This window comes from Cryptomeria japonica, chromosome 6 (assembly GCF_030272615.1).
Source record: "Cryptomeria japonica chromosome 6, Sugi_1.0, whole genome shotgun sequence".
Classification (NCBI taxonomy): domain Eukaryota; kingdom Viridiplantae; phylum Streptophyta; class Pinopsida; order Cupressales; family Cupressaceae; genus Cryptomeria; species Cryptomeria japonica.
In genome coordinates, this window is record NC_081410.1 from 671472260 (window position 1) to 671491515 (window position 19256).

The 19256-nt window shown below is 39.2% G+C and overlaps 1 protein-coding gene across 1 annotated transcript; it reads right to left on the minus strand.

Annotated features, from left to right (window-relative positions):
• Positions 1-15752: 15752 nt before the first annotated feature.
• LOC131080075 (G-type lectin S-receptor-like serine/threonine-protein kinase At2g19130) lies at positions 15753-18582 on the minus strand. The gene has a single exon (XM_058018168.2). It carries the CDS (start codon positions 18548-18550, stop codon positions 16088-16090), a length of 2463 nt encoding a protein of 820 aa, XP_057874151.2. The 5' UTR covers positions 18551-18582; the 3' UTR covers positions 15753-16087.
• Positions 18583-19256: the final 674 nt, after the last annotated feature.

Sequence of the window (19256 nt, forward strand, 5' to 3'; positions counted from 1 at the left end):
GCATATGCAAGCTAAAGTACATAAAAGTAAACATTATTTGAAAAAAAGTATATCCATAAGTCTGTCGAACGAAGCCCCCAGCGGTATCTGCAGTACACAGTTAGGAACCGCACCCTACAAAACCACATGTTAGATCACAAAAATCACCTAATGCTTACTAAGGAAGGTGATGAAAATTCGAGGGTAGCTATATGCCCCCCTGTTTCGGCTTGCTAATTTTAGTGAGTTGAAACAGGGTATCATGTTTACCACTTCGAATTGTTAAAGAATATTGATGACAAATGCTCACAAGAAGATTTGATATGAGATCAAAAACTAATGGAGAATCATTTGGTAAGAAAGAGGACCAAATCTCAATTCCAACACAACAAAGAGTGTGAGGATTTGAGAGTTCTCTAACACAAGATGAAGGATGTAAATGGAAACAAAATGCAAAGAGAAGAAAAGAAAGGAAAAAAGCATGAATACACACATTGGTGATCCATGAGAATAGTGAGAGAGAAAACATGGACTTCTCGCCCCTAGATCTTGTCTAGGTGATCCATGGGAAAAGGGACATGGAAAACTAGCCCCTAGAGTCTGTCTAGGTGATCCATGTAAGGGAGGAGAGTGAGAAAGTCTAGCCTTATGCCGCTAGTTCCACTCAACCTTGTGCATGTGTGTGTAAGGGAGGTTAGAAGCACCTCATAGGAGTCTATGCCCGAGTATGCTACAACCTATATATGTATAGTACAAAAGCGTGACATCTCGCTCTAAGAGTCTGTGCTCTGGTTCCGAGAATAATCACCTTGCATAAAAGAAAAATGGAGACATCTTGCTCTAAGAGTCTGTGCTCTGGTTCCGAGAATGACCCATTGCTCAAAAAGTGTAATGTTTATGTCATAAGCAAAGTAGAACAAGGATACCTACCTTCATCACAAAAGAAGATACCCCAAAAATGCAACAATGTCATAGATCCAAGCAAGAGAGTTTTGCTCTCTTTAAGCAAGGATAAGATAGTTGAAAAGGGATATCTTGTAGTATGTGTAAAGGAGATCCTTAGAGGAGAAGAGATCTTTGTACAAAAGACACCTATCCCCAAGAGGAATTGTCTTAGACAAATATAACATCTTCTAGAATAAGACAAAGAAGAGAATAAGAATGCAATACTTCCTTCTTTTGTGAGGTGAAAGTGATTCTTAATGAAGGATGACGCTCTTTTTAACCAAATTGGGAGAGTGAATTCATTATGGATGTATTTTACCAAGTGCAAAAGAGGTTGTAGTCAAGGACTTACACCTCTTGTAAGAGAGAATCCTTGAACAAACAAAAACAAATGCATACAAGGAATAACATCAAGTAATAAAGTTCACACCATCCACGAAATAGGAAAAAGTGGATCCTTAGATAAAAATAAGGAAAGATCATTGCCTCCCAAGGATAAGGACAATGAGAGGGACTTACACAATCTTCTAGGGAGAGATTTAGACATAAGCAAAAGAAGAGATGTATGAAATCACTCTTGTCCCCATAGGAACAAGAAAATTAGGCTATTATGTTGCTTCAAAAAATATGATTGCACTTGAAATTGTACCATCATGAATGACAATGAGCCCCCAGTAAATGAGCTACCAATGTCACATAATGATGAGCAACATAATAGCCATTAATGTTATTTAAAGACATGATAGACTAAATGAGGTATTTGAATATGACATGCTAAATGCTCAACTATAAGTGAGATCAAAAACATGTATAAAATGACAAAAATTGAAGAAGAAAAGTCACAAGAAATCTTAGAAGAGGGATGAGTGTAATCTATTAGAACCTTATCCCTAGAGGAAAGGATTTTATGATGAATAGGAGATAAAGATTCATAAGTGGGTTTAGAAATTTGAGGGGAGTCATAAAGAGATTTGTTCATCGCCAAGATTTCCTTATGAGGGGAATGAGAGTTGATAGAAGTAGAAGATGATTTAGTTGAAGTGAGATCATCATCACTACTAAATATAGCATTCACATTGAGAGATGGTCTTTTAGATGCTCTGGTGGGCTTAGAAAGATTATATCCAAGTCCAAATGAATATTCATGCATGTTATGTTCTAAAGGAACTCTAATTCCTTGTTCATTTGCGCCACAACCATTTCCACTATAGCCACTCTTAGCCAAAATGTGAAAACCACGACCATAACGATTAGCCATTTCAGAAAGAAAAGATGGTTTCTCATAAGACAAAGAATCAAATTCTTCAAAATTAGAGGTGTGAGGAGAAGAAGTTTGAGAAGCGGCCACAAAATTATTTCTCATAGGTTCAGGTAAGACTAATTGATCCCTAGTTTCTTCCTTCTTTTTAACTTTAAGCTCTCTAGGAGGAACCCTATACTCACCTACAAAGGTGGGATTGAAATCAAGAGATCCCCAATCGTCTTCTGCGAGAACCTTCTCAGGATCAAAAGTCTTTTTATGCGTATATTCAAGTCGAGAAGGATCTTCTTCAAGAGCTTCAGACTCATCCAAAGAATTTTGATTATCAGAGGTTAAGGATTCATCCATAGGTATCTTGTTCAAAGAGTCATTACTAGAAGAGGAAGGCTTAGATGTTTGCAAACAAGCTTGGAGATTAGTGTCACCTATCAAGGTATATGTCTTATTGTTGTAAATGAATTTAACTTGTCTATGCAATGTAGAGGGGACAACTTGCATACTGTGAATCCAAGGCCTCCCTAATAACAAGTTGTATGTTAGATTTCCTGACATAACATGGATAGGAGTAAGCAAAGTAACAGGTCCCACTGTGATGGGTAAGGTGATAATACCTAATGAAGACTTAGCCACATTATCAAAGCCTCGAATTGGACGAGAGTTAGGCTCAATAAGGGATGCATCCACATTCATCTTATGCAATAGATTAATGCTACACACATTAAGGCCAGAACCATTATCTATCAGTGTTCGTCTTATAGCAGTGTCATTTATGATAACCACAATCATCAAGGGATCATATTGATGTTGAATTTCGCTAGTAGGCAACTCATCTTGAGTAAACACAATTTGAGCTTTAGGATTCATCACAGAGTTAACCAAAGACACTATATTAGATGTATTAGGTGGAGGAACATTGAAATCTTTCAAGGCATCTTGTAACATTCCATGATGAGCAGAAGAAGTTTGGATCAAATCCCAAAGGGATATCTTAGCAGGGGTAGCTTTAAGTTGTTCTATGAGATCATATTCCTTACCAAGAACTTGTGAAATCCATGGAGCTTGCGGAAGAATAGGTTGGGAAGGAGGAAGCGAAGTGGGGATAACTGGAGGAGGATTAGGTTGCGTATTGTTTCTTGTGTTATAAGTATGGGCAACAGCATGATAACTCTCTCTAGTCATTTGCTTAGCATACTCATAAGGGCTCTTAGTAGAATAACCTCCTTGCACAGTAATAATAGGTTTCTTAGGAGTGCAAAAAGAATCATTAGCATAACCGCCTTGAACCACTAAGATAGGCTTATTTAAAGGTTGAGAATTTTGAGAAGGACAAGCACCTTGGACAGTGAAGAGAGGTTTGTTAGGTGTTTCATTCACATGTACCAAATTGATTGAGCATGGTTTAGAGGAATGAACAAAAGTGTTGGAAGAATTATTGATAGTCTTCTCTTGCACTAAAATCTTATCACGGATTAAATCAATTTTAGGAGAGAGACAAGGGGTAGGCATTGATGTTCTAGTAGGAAAAGTAATACTAGGAAAGGTCATATCATCCTCTATCATCAAAGGATCTACATGGGGAATAAACTCTCTAGGAGAAGGATCAACATTACTCTCTAAAGTCTCACTTTTGAGAGGGAGATCTTTGAAAGAGATGTCAACCATCTTGCTTTGAACTAGGGTATCCTTATGAGTAGAACCAAGTTGAGGAAAGGGAGATGCTTTATTTTTAGAGGGAGAATAATTAAGATTCAAGGAAGGTGAGAAACTATCAAGGGAGTTTTCAATCTTGATTTCATCCCCTTTGGCTAGGGGTAGAGAATAATCTATACCTTCTTCTAATGGTTCATCCCAAATAGTGAGGTTGTTGAAAGGAATGTTTGAAGCATTGTCAATTTCGGGAGAGGAGATAACATTGTTTATTAATTCCTCATCCTTAGGAGGGAGAGCATCAATAGATGTGTTAAACTCATCCTCTTTCCTCAAAATATGTTCAATATGATCTTTAGGGGAGAGAGAATTAAGGAAATTGCTTATTATTTCATCTTCTTTCTCTAAGGGATGCTTATGGGTAAGACCAAATTTAGGAGAAGGGTAAGCATTTATCATTAATTCATCATCTCTAGTGGGAATTTTGTTGGAAAAGGAAAGGCCATCACTAGGAAATGTAGGGATAATGTCATCTTCTTGCACAAAAGGATCCTCATGAAGGGAGTGTTTTTTAGGAGACACAAAGGCATCAAGGGCATCATTCAACAAAGCATGATCATATCTATTAAAAGATTCAAAAGCAGATATCTCTTCATAGAGGGGATCATTGAAAACAACCATGTTACTAGATTTAGTGGAAGAGCTGATAGGAATGTACCCTTGAGAGGAATCATTCGACTTATCTTTCTCATCACAACGAAATGGCATAGTAACAATGTTTATGAGTTTTTGGTAAAATGAAGGTTTGGTATATTTAGGTTTCAAAAATTCATCTAAAGCTTCATCTAACTCATAATCATCACAAATATGAACATCTTGCAAATAAAAATCTGACATTTTGAAATTGCCTAAAATTTAAACACACAATGCAAAGAAACACACTTTTTTTTTCTTTTTTTTCTTTTTAATGAAAATGAAATGAAAACACACTAAATCTAGATCTAGATCTAACAAATGCAATGCAAGAGGAAGCAATGATAGATTCACGTCGGGTTCACCAAAATGTGTAAGAGAAAAAGTGACACTAAGCAAACATGCCCTAATCTCACCTTCAATCACACATTTGTGGAATACGAAAGAGCCTAGAGGTATCACACAATTGGCTACTTCTTTTTGTGGAAGAGAGAGCCACGGGCTACCTATTAGGATTTCTATTCCTTTGTTGTAATTGAAAGATAAAATGATGCAAGTTCAATCCCTAACCCCAAAGTGCAAGTATGAACTAATAACAAGATTGCAGAATTGAACTTAAATTATGGAAAGTTGTAAGTACAAAGATAAGACAAGAATGCAAATGCATACCCAGAGTCAAAATCTGACTGAAAATGTTCGGGACAGGGGCGTGGGTGCCACTGTCCTGATTCTGCCCCGGAAACTGCTCTGGAAACTGCTGTTTTGCACTCTGGAAAAGCTATCAAAAATGCTGAAAATGCTGTCTGTCAGGAGGACCAGGGTGCCCAGCGCCCCTATCCCAGGGACCAGGGTGCCCAGCGCCCTTGTCCTGGCAGGACCAGGGCGGCCCATGCCCCTGTCCTGGTCTTTTGCTCTGAGATTTGGTGTGAAGTTCGGTCTCCGTCTGCTTCTTCCGGATCTGTAACTTGCGGCATCGTCCGAATTCCGAAACCTGCACTTATATCTGAAAAGGTGTGGTGGGCGGCTATATAGGGTTTTGCCTTAGTCAAACCCCCGCTTTGGTGATTTCCACCTCCACGAATAGCCAAGTTGTATTGTAAAATGTATTGTGTGTGCAGACCTAGTGTGTGTGCAAGGTCCTTAAATGCAAGAAAGCAAACTAGAGCAACCTAGAAAGTAAACCCTAATTGCTTGTAAATGATAATGTAAATGCTCTAAATCAAGATGCAAAGTGATCTAAAGCATGAATAAAGGATATATTGAAGCTTATGCAAAGACATGAAAACAACATGAAATCATACCCAACCCTTAAGGGAGGAGTACAAGCCAATCTTCAGTCGGTAATCTCCTATTGTTCTTCAATGTCTCCCAAGCCCTAAATGAATGAAATTGATGAATGCTGGATGGATGGATGTTGAATGTTATTGAATTCTTCAAAGATCTGCTATTTCGCTGCATAGAAGGTCCTCGAAAGCCAAAATTCCCATCTTTTCAAATGAAGAAAGAGAGCTCTTATATATGAAACCCTAGGTCTTAATTTCGACTTTTGGCCGACTTAGAGATTGAATATCCCGCCAATTTCTTGGGGTTAAGCTTTATTTTATGATTGGATCGCGCTCCTAAAATTTCGGGAAAAATGTCCGGGACCATGTGCACGCCGAGCGCCATGGTCCCGACAACTTTTCACCAAATTTTCAGGGCCGTCAGATATGATGATTTTAGAGCGAATCCCGAAGTTACAGCTGATTTCGAGATGTTTTGACCCCCGAAATCAAGCCCCCAAGTTCAAAATAGGACCTAATTAGGGTTTTTGATTAAATGATGTATAGGACGAATAAAATGAAAGGGGCACACTTTAATGAAAAGGGCCCAACTTAATGATGATGAAATGATAAAATAGAACCTTAGACCTAATTAATTTGATTAATTAAGTGCTAAAGGGGAAATGCAATGCAAAATGCAAGATGCGCCAAGGCGGGTGCTAAACTAGGTGTAAAATTGTACCACCCTAGCAAGTGCGTACAATTTACGACGCTACACATGCACCAAGCCGAATTTTGAACATGTCAAACCAAAATGATCAACATCTAGTTCAATATCAAAACATGACATCAAACCAGGACCAAATTCTTGCCAAACAAGTTCAAATTCCAGATACAACTATGTCAAAACCTCGAAAGAAAGGTGGCTTTATTGCAATGCTCTTAAGGAAATGACCAAGTGAGTTCTTTGAAGAAGATCAAGATAATACACTTATGTCTAGCAATGCCTCATCCCCTCATAAACAAATTGACTCTCCAGTGGCATCTATCCCTACACCTTTGGAAGTTTCCCAAGAATCTTCTATATTGTCCTCATCAAATAATACACCCAAGGATGCAATTAGCCAAGGGCTATCCATAATTGATTGCCAAGATAATCCAATTCATGATGCACATCCTTGTCACGTTTCAAAAATACAAGACCCAATGCCACCATGCACTTTATTGCCATTACCTGTTTTAGAGGATCCCATTCGAAGTCCCTCTTCCTCATGTTCAAGCATTGATTCCTTGCTAGAATCCATTACAAATGTTCAAAGTGCATTTCGTTCATGCCAAAACATTGATTCCTTGTCAAAATCCTCCATGCATATCCAAAGTCCAACCTCATGTCAAGAGGATAAATTAGAGCACGAAGAAATGAGTCCTAAAGAAAATCAAGATCAAGATCCTGAAACCTTATCATCCCATCCAATTGTTGACCAGGACCCCATCTTCCCAGACACTCATGACGATTCCCCTATTCTTGTCCATCCTACCCAAAGTCCTATTAACACTCCATTCCTTGAGCAAGATCAAGATATCCCAATCCATCCAATCCCAAACGATCCCCTTCCATTTCATGAACACAATGTCCTTTCAAATCCCATTGACATTCCACTTCCTCAGAAATATCAAGATATCCCTTCCATCCTTTATGATGATCCCATTGAAAGTCAAGAGCAAAGCACCTTTAAAGAGGATTCCAATGATCTTCCTCCTTGTCAAGATCAAATTATTCCTTTAAATCCTCCACAAGATCCTTTTGTTCCTCCATCTCCTTGTCCTAATCCAGCATATCCATTCCAAGACCCCATTTCTTTTGATGATCCCATTATTTCTCCTATTCCAACTCTTGAAGAGCCTGTCATTGAACCATGTCCACTACACAATCCTAGCCCCTCTCATGATCCTAATCCCCCTCATGATTCTAACATGTCAGTGCAAGATGTTCATGAACCCTCGACATGCACAATGGGTTCTTCCACTTTGGTGCAATCCGATCCACTTCAAGATCTCATTATTTCTCTCATATCATATCCACCTCATAATGGACTCGCGTCTTCTTCCCAAAGAAAAGAGTATCCTACAAGTCAAGATATTCATAAAGGCAAAGGAGTAGACCTTCACAAGCAAGAACCCTTCCATATTAAAGAGTATACTAATGGTCATGACTACAGAGCTCACACTCAAGGCGTTGGTATCCCTTCAAAGTCAAAATCCAAATGTCCACCTTCCCCATCATCGCTTCCATCCATTCTAGGTCCCTATATCCCTCCATCCCCTATGCAACATCAACAAAGGCACACATCTTGGAGAACTTTCCATCAATCCCACAGGCCTCCATATCATTCCCATCCACACCGACATTCATTCCCTCTTCCAATCAATCTGGATGCCAAGTATAAAAATCATAAGTCTAGAAATCCACATGTATTCAAGGATCAACATGTCCAATATAATCGACATGTCAAAACAAAGAAAAATATGATCTATAAAGAAAAAGAAATATCCAAAAGGCCACAAAGGCCCACAGAGCAAAATAAAGCAAATTCAAAATATATATGGGTTCCTAAATCCCTTGTGCAAGCAATGCACTCCAAGGAACCACAAAAGCATGAAAAATCAAAAACCATGTGGATCCCTAAGCGGCTCCTTGAAGCACAAAAGCCTAAAGAAAAATCCAACTTGGCATCCAAAATTGCTATTCCTCCATCCAAACCTCTCAAATTTGTTCCTCCATCACCTTCTTTATCCATTTTGGGACCTTATGTCCCAAAATCCCAAGCTATTCCTCCATCCAAATCTCATAATCTGAGATCCATTTTTCCTCCATCAGTCCATCACCCCTCAAGGTGTGTCCCAATGTCGATCTTGCCAACATTTCCATCCAGTGGAGCCCACTTCTTACAGTACCCTATCCATTATCCAATGCATATTTTCCATCCTTCGATCCCTCTGATCCAATCCTTTGCATAAATCCTTGCCTTAGTTTCATCTCATTTTCCATGTCCTCATCCTATCAACGTCTTTGAGCATACTTTTAAAGGTCATGGTCCATTTTTTTTTTTCAAGGCTACTATCCAAACAAAAAGATGCTTGAGTCCTTCTTCCATCCCCTATCATGTGTCCATCTTCTCTTGAAAAAGTCAAAAATACAAAAAAAAAAGTGAAAAAAAAAAGAAAAGACAAAAGAAAAAAAAAGTAAAGAAAAAATAATTCGTCCACTGGTGAAAACCTGGCAAACAAGCGCCTTGGGCAAGTACCATGATGAAAACCTGGCAAACAGGCGTCATGCGTAATCTATGAACTTCTTGCACACCACACTTGGGGGCAGGTTTCCTCCTTCATATCCTTTTGTCCTTCATTTTTCCATTATCCTATCATACCATGTCATTACCCTTCATATCCTATCATCCCTCATGTCCATTTTCCTCTTTCCACCTTTGATCTTGACAAGGCTGAGGATCATCATGAGCATCATGCATCTTAGTCCATCATAGCTTTTGGTCTTTATCCATTTGCTTATTATAACCTTTCATCCATATTCCCTGGCTTATTGCAACTTTCTGCCACTATCCCTTAGCCAATCTCGACCTTCAGTCCATGTCCCTTATCCATTCTTGGTCTTGCTTATCCTATCCATATCTTATCACTATCCATACACTCTCTTTTCCATTCCTCGATCTTGATCTGATATAAAGACGCAAAATTTAAACATGGTTTCAAAAACCTCTTGACATGTCCCTCATGCCATGTTCCTGCTTTACATTGTCATATCTAGTCTCTTGTCCCATCACGCAATAGCCCTTGAAAATTGCATCCATATTATCTCCATGATAAAAGGCCTTTGTCTCCCCTCTATCCACCAACATTTTAGCAAGCCTATTTATTCACTTGTCATATCCCTTGCCTTGCTAGACACTGGGGGCAAAAATCATGAAAAAATCTCAAAAACATTTTAAAATGTCCTGAAAAAATCCTAAAAATTGAAAAATGTCCTGAAATAATCCAAAAAAACTGAAAATGTCCTGAAATAATCCAAAAAAATAGAAAAACGTCCTGAAAAAAAATTCATAAAAATCGAATAATGTCCTGAAATAATTCAAAAAAATTGAAAAATGTTCTGAAATAATCCAAAAAAATCGAATAATGTCCTGAAATAATCCAAAAAAATCGAATAAAGTCCTCAAAAAAATGAACACAAAAAAATTTATAAAACTCCAAAAACAAAAACACACATTTTGCAATAACATTATTCCTTTTGTGCATAAGACGAATCACTGAGCATTCATCCCACGACCCTCGCAATCCATTTCACACTGTGCTTTAATGAAATCATGCTTTAACCAGATGAACTTTTTCAATCAAAACCAAACATTCAACCTGATCAAAATTTTCATATCACTCGAATATCAGTATCGAAATCATTTGTCCTTGTCTCTACTATCATGGGTCTTATACAGGGTGTGGTATACTCGAAACCAGACTGTGTCCTGTCTTAGACGGGGTATCACATGTCCTGAAATCAGACAGCATGATCGTCCTATCAGCACTTTCAACTTTTGACAATGAAGATCAAGATGTTTGTTTGATTTGTTTGAATTTGTGTATCTTATCTTTTTATTGATTTGTCTTCGATCATGTTCCTATGTCGCTCGATGATGTCACTGAGTGATTTAGAGTGACCGGGATGGCTCATGGTCCCTTTCTTTTTTTGATTATGATTGTCATTTGTCTGTGATGTGTCTGTCTTTTGCAAAAAGGGTTGCATTTCAGCTCTGGCCTTCAATGCCATGATGCTACACATCCATTTTGCTACATAAAAATAAAGGTTCTCACCTACAAAGTGCATTACTGAAAGCAAGTTTTTCGTCATCTCTAACTGTCCTCTATTTCTTCTTACTAACATTTCTTCCGTCAGTCCGGATAGTCAGTTCGGTCTAGTGCTCCGATATCCAACCACATATGTTGCATCCTGCATTCATTGGTTAGTACATTTGCATTCCATCACATATCACATCAAGCATTTTATCCATTTCATTTCATAAATGCATCAAAAATACAAAAAAAATATATCCATACATGTTCCACAATGGTACATAAACAATGCATAAGTCATCCATACATGGAAAATAACATCAGTCATAACACATTGCATCCCATCATATCGATGCATATCATATCATATATCATAATAATATCGGAGTACAAAATCGGACTGTCAGTCCTTAGTATGGCTCGCAGGCTGACTACAACATGTCAAACTACATAATGTCCACTGTCTATCATAAGGAGCACGTGCCTCTGTCACTGGGTGCTCCCTCTATCCTCCTCATCCCTGCCATGTCTCGCAGATGATTTCCCTCCTGGTCCTGGCTGTGGTGGTCTCACAGGTCCACTCACTCCTATGCTGCTCAATGACCTCCGAGAGCGTGACCTGCTCTCTGTCCTCAATCGTGCCCGATATGAAGGTGCTCTCCGCTCCGGTGGAACTGCACTCTCATATAGTGTCCTCCAATACAGTCTCTCCTCTCCGGTCTCTACTAGCATCTGTGCCATCTCCCGTGCACTGGCATCCCTCATCGACCCAATGAACTCAGTGGCTCTCTGTCCCTCTCGCTGTGCCTATGCTATTGCTGTATCTCGAGCTGTTGTGAGTCTGGCTATCTCCGCTCTGAACTGCTCATGCTCTCTCTCCAATGTCGCAATATAGTCCTACTGACTCGCTATGGTAGCCCTGCACATATCCATCTCCTCTGTCCTAGCTGTCTCCGGTTCTATGGGAATATCCTGCAATGTCTCCTGATCAGCTGAGTCTGGCTCATCATCATCATCCCCACCGTCATCTCCATCATCCCCACCATCACCATCATCATCATCCCCCTCATCCTCATCATCATCCTCGTCATCCTCCTCATCCTCATCATCTCCCTCCTCTCCTGTGAGTGGGAAGTCCTCCTGTCTCCTCGGTACTGGAATATCAGGATCAGTCAAAGGCACTGGCCATCGTCGTGCAAACCATGTCTCATACTCCTATGTCGTTCCAGCATCCACCACATCTAACATCCAATCCCACTGTCTTTGCTGTAACTGTGCAAAGTCAGCATATGTTATGTGTGGCTGAATCATACTCCCCCACTGACTCGTCTCTCTGTGAGATCGGGCAAAGCATGCAGTCCTCCTAGGTACATCCTGTGTCTCTCCAAACTGTCGTCTGACCCTCTCTGGCGGTTCACTGGTCGCCCAATCAGGTATCTCTCCTGTCTACAATAAGGTAGCTCATCATGATCATCTGACCATCCAGGGAAATCTCGATATGGCCTCCATATGAACTCTCTTAGTCTGTCCAGCTCATGTCGCCAGTACAATATGTATCCAAAAGGACCCTGTCTCAGTGCTCCACCATAGCAATACACATATGGTCGGTGTGGTACAATCTGTCTCTCTGTAATCGGTCGACATATGGCTATGTGCTCAAATGCCCATACCTGAAGCAATGTGACTCCACAGCTCAGTGTCTGCACTCCTTGATACGCTATCTGATGCAATTGAAAATACAGCATAGCTAGTACACATGGTCCCCATGCATACACTGTCCCCTCTGTCGCCATCCGCTCTAGCACTCTTCCCCATCCAATAGGGAATCCATGTCCTCGTCTGTCACCTGCTAGTAGACATGCTATCACCACTGCTATCACCACATATCGTCGGTCATACTCGGAAGCCATGCTCTCCCAGTCGATCTCCCTCTCGACAATGTCCAGATCATCTGCGTCGCACTCAAATACCTGCATAACGCGTCTCTACCTGTCACTGGGTCATACTCTATCATCTCCCCATGTATCGGAATGCGGAGGATGCGCCATACATCCTCTAGAGTCACCGTCGCCTCTCCAGTCGCCAAATGGAATGAGGAAGTCTCCGAATGCCATCGCTCTGCCAATGCGGTAAGCAAACCTATGTTTGCCCTAATCTCGGGCATGTATGTGATGTAATATATCCCCAGTCTTGCTAATGTGTCTCTCTCTGTGCTCCTGAGTCTATGTCGTAGCATGAAACAGTCAGGTCGATTCTCCCGCATGATCAATGGATACTGTCGACTCTGCATCACAATCGGGGCATCATTTTGTCAATTTTAGGGTTTGCTCCTATGGATTGCCTTTCCTCATTTTCATGGCCAAATTAGGGTGTACTTTATCTATTTTACCCTATCCTACCCTTATCCCCCCTTTTCAGGTCATTTGCATGCAGTTTTGAACCAAAATTGAGTTCCCAATGCACAACTGTGCTTGTGTCAAGGAACCTGCGCTTGTGTCATGTAACCTGCGCTTGTGTACCCTTACACAAGCGCAAAAGACCTCACACAAGCGCAGAAGACCTTACACAAGCGCAGAAGACTCTACATAAGCGCAGAAGTCAGTTTCTGCATCCCCTGTGGGCCCCGCAATGTCCCGCAAGCATTCACAATTCATGAAATTGAAAACATGGGTTTTTGAGATCCATATCGCTACTCCCACATCGTCCGGTCATTTGTACATGTGTACACGTTCTCCGAGGTGATCTACCATTTGAATGTTCGCCATCTCTCTGCAAGTGTCCTTTTCCAGAGCAACAAATCCTCTTCTTGGGCTAGTGCAAATGAGCAATTTTTCACCCTCTTGACCTCTTTTATAGCTCTTTGTCATTGCATAGATGGACGTGCATCCTCTCCATCTTATGTTGGTCGTGGCCTTGTGCCCTTTCAATTGCTTGTCCTTCTTGCATCCGATCTCTGATTGTCAGTCCGTTCGATCATATCATTTTTATCGATCAATTGGCCTCTTTTCAGCATATTTCCGGCCAATTCCTCGAGGGGGCATGCATATGTCATTGTCATTGTCTGGGGCATTTTCGTTATTGTTCTTTGAAACAACGCTTAAAATCACATTGTCTCAAAGAGGGGCAAAATGTAGACACCTAAAAATGGTCAACGCTTGCGGAAGTCATACTTTAACATTTGCGCATTGCCTCATTTTAGGTTTTTGCGTTGCATTAACATTTCTCCTATGTCACGCACTTGATCTTTATCATTTGCGAGTGTCAAGTCATTCTTCTGTATTCTTCATTCATCTCACCTTCGAATTTGGTCTTGTCGACAACAACCTTCAGTCATGATTTTGGTCGATCTTTGTCCTTGTCAATCTTGTCATATTGCGATCGATTCGTCATCGATCCTTGTCCTTTTTCAATCATGTCAATTTGGTCAATTTGTCATTGATTTTTGTCAACCGATTTCAATTAAATCATTTATCACATTGGTCATTTATCAATTCAAAATCATGATCGAATCGATATCAACTATCCTTTGTCAAGACCTAATTGTCATCCTTGCATTTCTAATTCATCTTCCAAGGTTTTATGATTTATTCATTTAATCTTGTTTGGCATTTTCCCTCTAGGTTAAATAATTTATTTATTTATCCTAAGTCTTCTTGTCACAATTAAATGTTCATTTAATTGGCTAATTAATTCCTCCTATTTTTGTAAATTAATTAATGAATGAGAAATTATTAATTAATTTACCTATTTTTCATCAATTTCCTAATTTCTAAGTCATTATTTCCAATTTAATTTTCTAATTTCTCCTAAATGTCTATTTCTATTTCAAATTCTTGTCATAAATCTTTGCATAGCAATTTGTCATAGAATTTGTCATAAGTTGTCATAAATCCTTGCATAGCAATTTGTCATAAACATGTCATAATTTTGCTATTCTTGATTTGAATTTCCATTCGAATCACTGTCATGTTAATCTTGTCTTTTCTCCAATTTATCTATAAATTGGATGATTTTCTTCAATCAAATCCCTAGCCGCTAATCCCTGATCAGACTATTGAACTTACGCTTCGAGTATTCTTGAATGTCAATCTTGCTTTCACAATTAGGTGTATGCACTTGAAGGTGAGATCCACAACAAACCTATTTGGAGAAGAAAGAAGAACAATGGAGCTGCATGAAGGAGCATTTGAACCCCATCTTTGGTTTGCATGATCTTTGATTTTGAATGTTTTATTTCATGTCTCTATTGATAGTGTTGTTTAGGATAGATCATTGCAATGTGTGTTTGTGATTGAGCTAATAATGATTAATATGTCTTTATATATATTGCTTTGATGATTTCCTATTTCCTATGCTACAGATATGATATAGCCTAAACTCATATCTTATAAGAGGAAGGGTTATGTGTTTATAAACAAGTTATTGAGGGAATTATTGACTCTTTAAATTTATTCATTTTGTCTTCATACTAATTTTCTATTATTACAAGGAAAATTACTATCAACATTTGATTAAAGAAAATAGAATAACAAAGTAATGATCTTGTGGAGAGAATATTTCTAATAATAATTGATTATGATGATGACAATAATAATAATGGAGAAGAATAAGTCAAGCTTCCATTAAATATCATGCATGATAAAAAAAAATTGATCGAACAATAATATTACATAACTTGTTTCTTCTTACATCAATATTCAAATCTTAGATAATATAATAGATTTAGATTTTCATATTTCATATAATATTAAACAAATAATATTAAAAAATTCATATGATTTCATAAATATTAAAATATAAGACAATTGGAAAATCAAATCCTCTTTTTCAAAGAACAAAATTCCAAACAAATAAAACTATCAGATAATATATTTTTTCTTTCAATAAGAACACATCCAAATTATTTATATATTACTTTTATTTTTAATAATTTTCTCTCTTGACTCCCATTCATTTTAATGGTAGAATCCGGAATATTGAAAAAAAAAATTCAGATACAGTCTAATCTAAAAACAAAACAATTTATAAATGAAAACCAATAATATACAACTGAACATTTTTTAACCAGTGGGTAAACCATTTCAACTTTAGCACATATAGGCCTATTTAGTTTAGACACATGCAAGTAAATTACTAAAGTTACTACAGCAATAATCACTAAATTCATTTATACAGTGCTGAAAACATACTGTATGTCCTCCTCCCAAACTGGATGATATTGCTATATAGTTCAACATGGAAGCGGCTGGGACAGAAAAGACAATTTATTGTCAACCGAGTATCTACTACTCCATAATAGTACTCCACAGAAAGACACCAGACAACTTCATGAGAAAACGACACAGCCTCCAGAATAGACAACAAGCATGAACAGAATACAAGCGGCAGGGAAGTTACAGAAGATTAGATATAGATAAGTTCCAAAAGTGATGAAATGGCCTCAGAAATCATCAAGAACATCTTCAGTTTTCAATTTCATTTGCTTTTCCAGGGTGTCAACCGACACTTGTAGGGACCTCTCATGTTCTTCTACCTCACCCACTGATTTGCCTTCCAATATTCGAACAACTTGGGCCATGCTCGGCCTTTCATTCTCATCCTTTTGAATGCACAGAATGCTTACCATAGTTGCTCTTTTCACCTCGTCAACATTTGCCTTGTCTACAATCCTTTCATCCACAATACCCATTGTGTTTCCCTTGTGAATTTGAGCTGCTGCCCAAGTCGGAAAGAAGTGCTCTGAGTTCTCCACGCTAAAGCCACTATTCCGTCGGCCTGAAATAATTTCGAACAGGGTCATGCCAAAGCTGAATACATCCGCCTTCACTGTTATGGGCACGCCAGACAGCCACTCTGGCGCTAAATACCCTCTCGTTCCTCTTGTTGTAGTCAGCACTCTGCTGAAATCTCTACCAACAAGTTTTGCCAGTCCAAAATCAGCCACTTTTGGAGAGAAATCCGCGTCTAGAAGAATATTTTCTGGCTTGATATCGCAATGGATGATGCGATCCCTGCATTCTTCGTGGAGATAAAGTAACCCTTTGGCAGTGCCTAAAGCGATTCCAAATCTGGTATTCCAGTCCAAAACCTTGTCTGCTTCTTTGGATTTGCGCGACAAGAAATTGTTGAGAGACCCATTTGGCATGTACTCATAAACAAGCATTCTTTCAGATCCGTCCACACAGAATCCCCGGAGCCTCACCAAATTCACATGATGTATGTTTCCAATGGTGCTTATTTCTGCACGGAATTGTTTTTCTGCTTGAACTGAACCCTCCAATCTTTTCACAGCTACCAGGGTTTTGTCTGGCAGAGTTCCTTTGAAGACAGAGCCAAATGCTCCCTTTCCCAAATTATGGGTGAAATTGTTGGTCGCAATTTTCATCTCTTTGTAGGTGAATGTGCTGAGCGATGTTGATACGTCATTATACACTCCTTTCTTAAGCAGCCTTCGACGCCTGCGCTGAATAAACAACCATGCACCAACAAACAAAGTACCCAAAACAGCAACACCCAAAGGAATTGAAATGGAGAGCGCAACTACTCTGCTGCTGCTTCTACCTGCGTCAGGTGACAACTGTGGCACATCAGAAGCAGCCAATCGAATGAATGGGGACTGCCCATTCGATGAATTAGCGTGCATGCTTAACAGATCGCCAAACCAGAATATACAATTTGAATCAGTGAAAGCAAAGGCCGTGCAGGAACAGTTCTTTAGGCAGGCAGTTTTACATTCTAGTAGAGTCGACTCTTGGGTATTTTGAAAAGCCACTCCGTTATCTGTCAAGGACAGATTACTAACTTGGAGGAAACCATCCGTTGTATCACTCCCACTGCCATTGATGGAGGAGCAGTTTAATGGAGTACGCCGAACACAACCGCTTAACCACCACTGCTGAGAATGCCAGGCAGCAACTTCTCTTGGGTTGAAGCCTTGCGGACAGCTGCATGACTGAATGTTTGCTTGGAAGAAGCAAACTCCATAAGCCCCGCATACACCATACACGTCACAACTTGATTGGGGTGAATCATAAACCAGGGTCCAGCTTTTATTATTTACTAAAAAGTAGAATGATAGCTGACCATTCCAGTTGAGAATTTCCCTCCCCATTATCGTTAAACTAGCTTCCGGTGTAAGCCCATATGAGTAGTACATTTCTGTCGGAGAAACCACTACGAATTCCTGCCTAAATGTGGTATCAGATATTGCCTGTGGCATGGTGGCAAAATATCTACCAGTCCATTCTCCCGAGCTGTAATATGAAACACCATTTTTATACTGCAGCATAAAGTCTGTCTCTCCTGGAGATGGATTCAATTGGAGAAAGAAAGGCCCAGGCGCTGGATCTACCGGACTCTTCCAAGAGTACAATTTCAAGCCTTTCGAAAGCTTCATGGTAGGCATAAAATGATCTGTCGGATTTTCGAAGCTCTCCCACACAGTCTGAGAACTGTTTTGGGTATCTATAAGAACAAAATTACCAGTGTCCAGCATGGAAGCCCTAGATGCCTTCGCTTTCTGAGTATCATTACTTGACCAAATGACTTTTCCTTGCAAATCAGATACAGTGAGATAACCAGATGTAGAGAGAGAGAAAACGCCGGGCATGCTTGTGATGGGAGTTTCTCTGTTAGCCACCCAAATGATGGTTTTGTCAGGAATCTGAGCATACCAGATGCCAACATACCAGTTGTTGGTTCCATTAGGACTAAAAAATCCCACTTCAAAAGTGCCATTCTTTGAAATGATGGTCTGATTTTCCCTCAGAGAAGCCCCTAGAGAAAGGGTGTCTCCAGCAGCAACAAATAAATGGCAACTGCGCTGGAGAATAAGCATAGCAAGAGCTAAAATTTCAAATTTCAAATAGTTGAATGCAAAACGATTCTTCAGGAACCAATCCATTTTCTTTGGGCTATTATTTCTCTCCCTCTAGAAATGGAAGAGATATATCTGGTGCCTAAGCCTGCTGTGCTGAACGGTTATTAATGAGATAATAACTAGATCACCAAAGAACACATTGTCTTCAAAATAGGGCCCGTTTGAAATGGTCAATAGATTTTACCTACACGTTATCTCGGACTACATATAAAATTAAGATTACGAAATTTCGAAGCTTCCACCTGACCCACTTTTTACTAACTTTAGATATTTCCTATTAATTAATTATTTCTTTATAGTTGATTGTTGACCGTAGGAGTTCTAGATAATAAATCCGAGTCTTATAGAGCAGTCCTTTTAGTAATATATATCTTCTTCCTTGTCTTATATTTGAAGATCATGATTCCAAGGACGGCAAAAATTAATTAAAGACCTTTAAGAAAGATGAACAAGCAATCACATCTTGGTGTGCCAAAGAGATGTGGAAGTTGAATTAGGAAAAAAATTGTTTTGTATGCATTTGTTTAATATTTGAGGTCAATTGATAGGTCATTTAGCAAATGATGTAGATAGGGGATAGGGAGAGAGCAAGGGAGGTAGAGGTGCGGAAAGATAGAGAGAGACATCAAGATAGGGTTAGAGTGATATGGATAGAAAGAGATATAGAGAGGAACAAGACGAAGATAGATTGAATAAGAGAGAGAGGTAGATATAATGAGATAGAGGGGGT

What these genes read in the sequence shown, in the direction of transcription:
- LOC131080075 (XM_058018168.2), bottom strand. Translation starts at nt 18,550, where the DNA reads ATGGATTGGTTCCTGAAGAATCGTTTTGCATTCAACTATTTGAAATTT.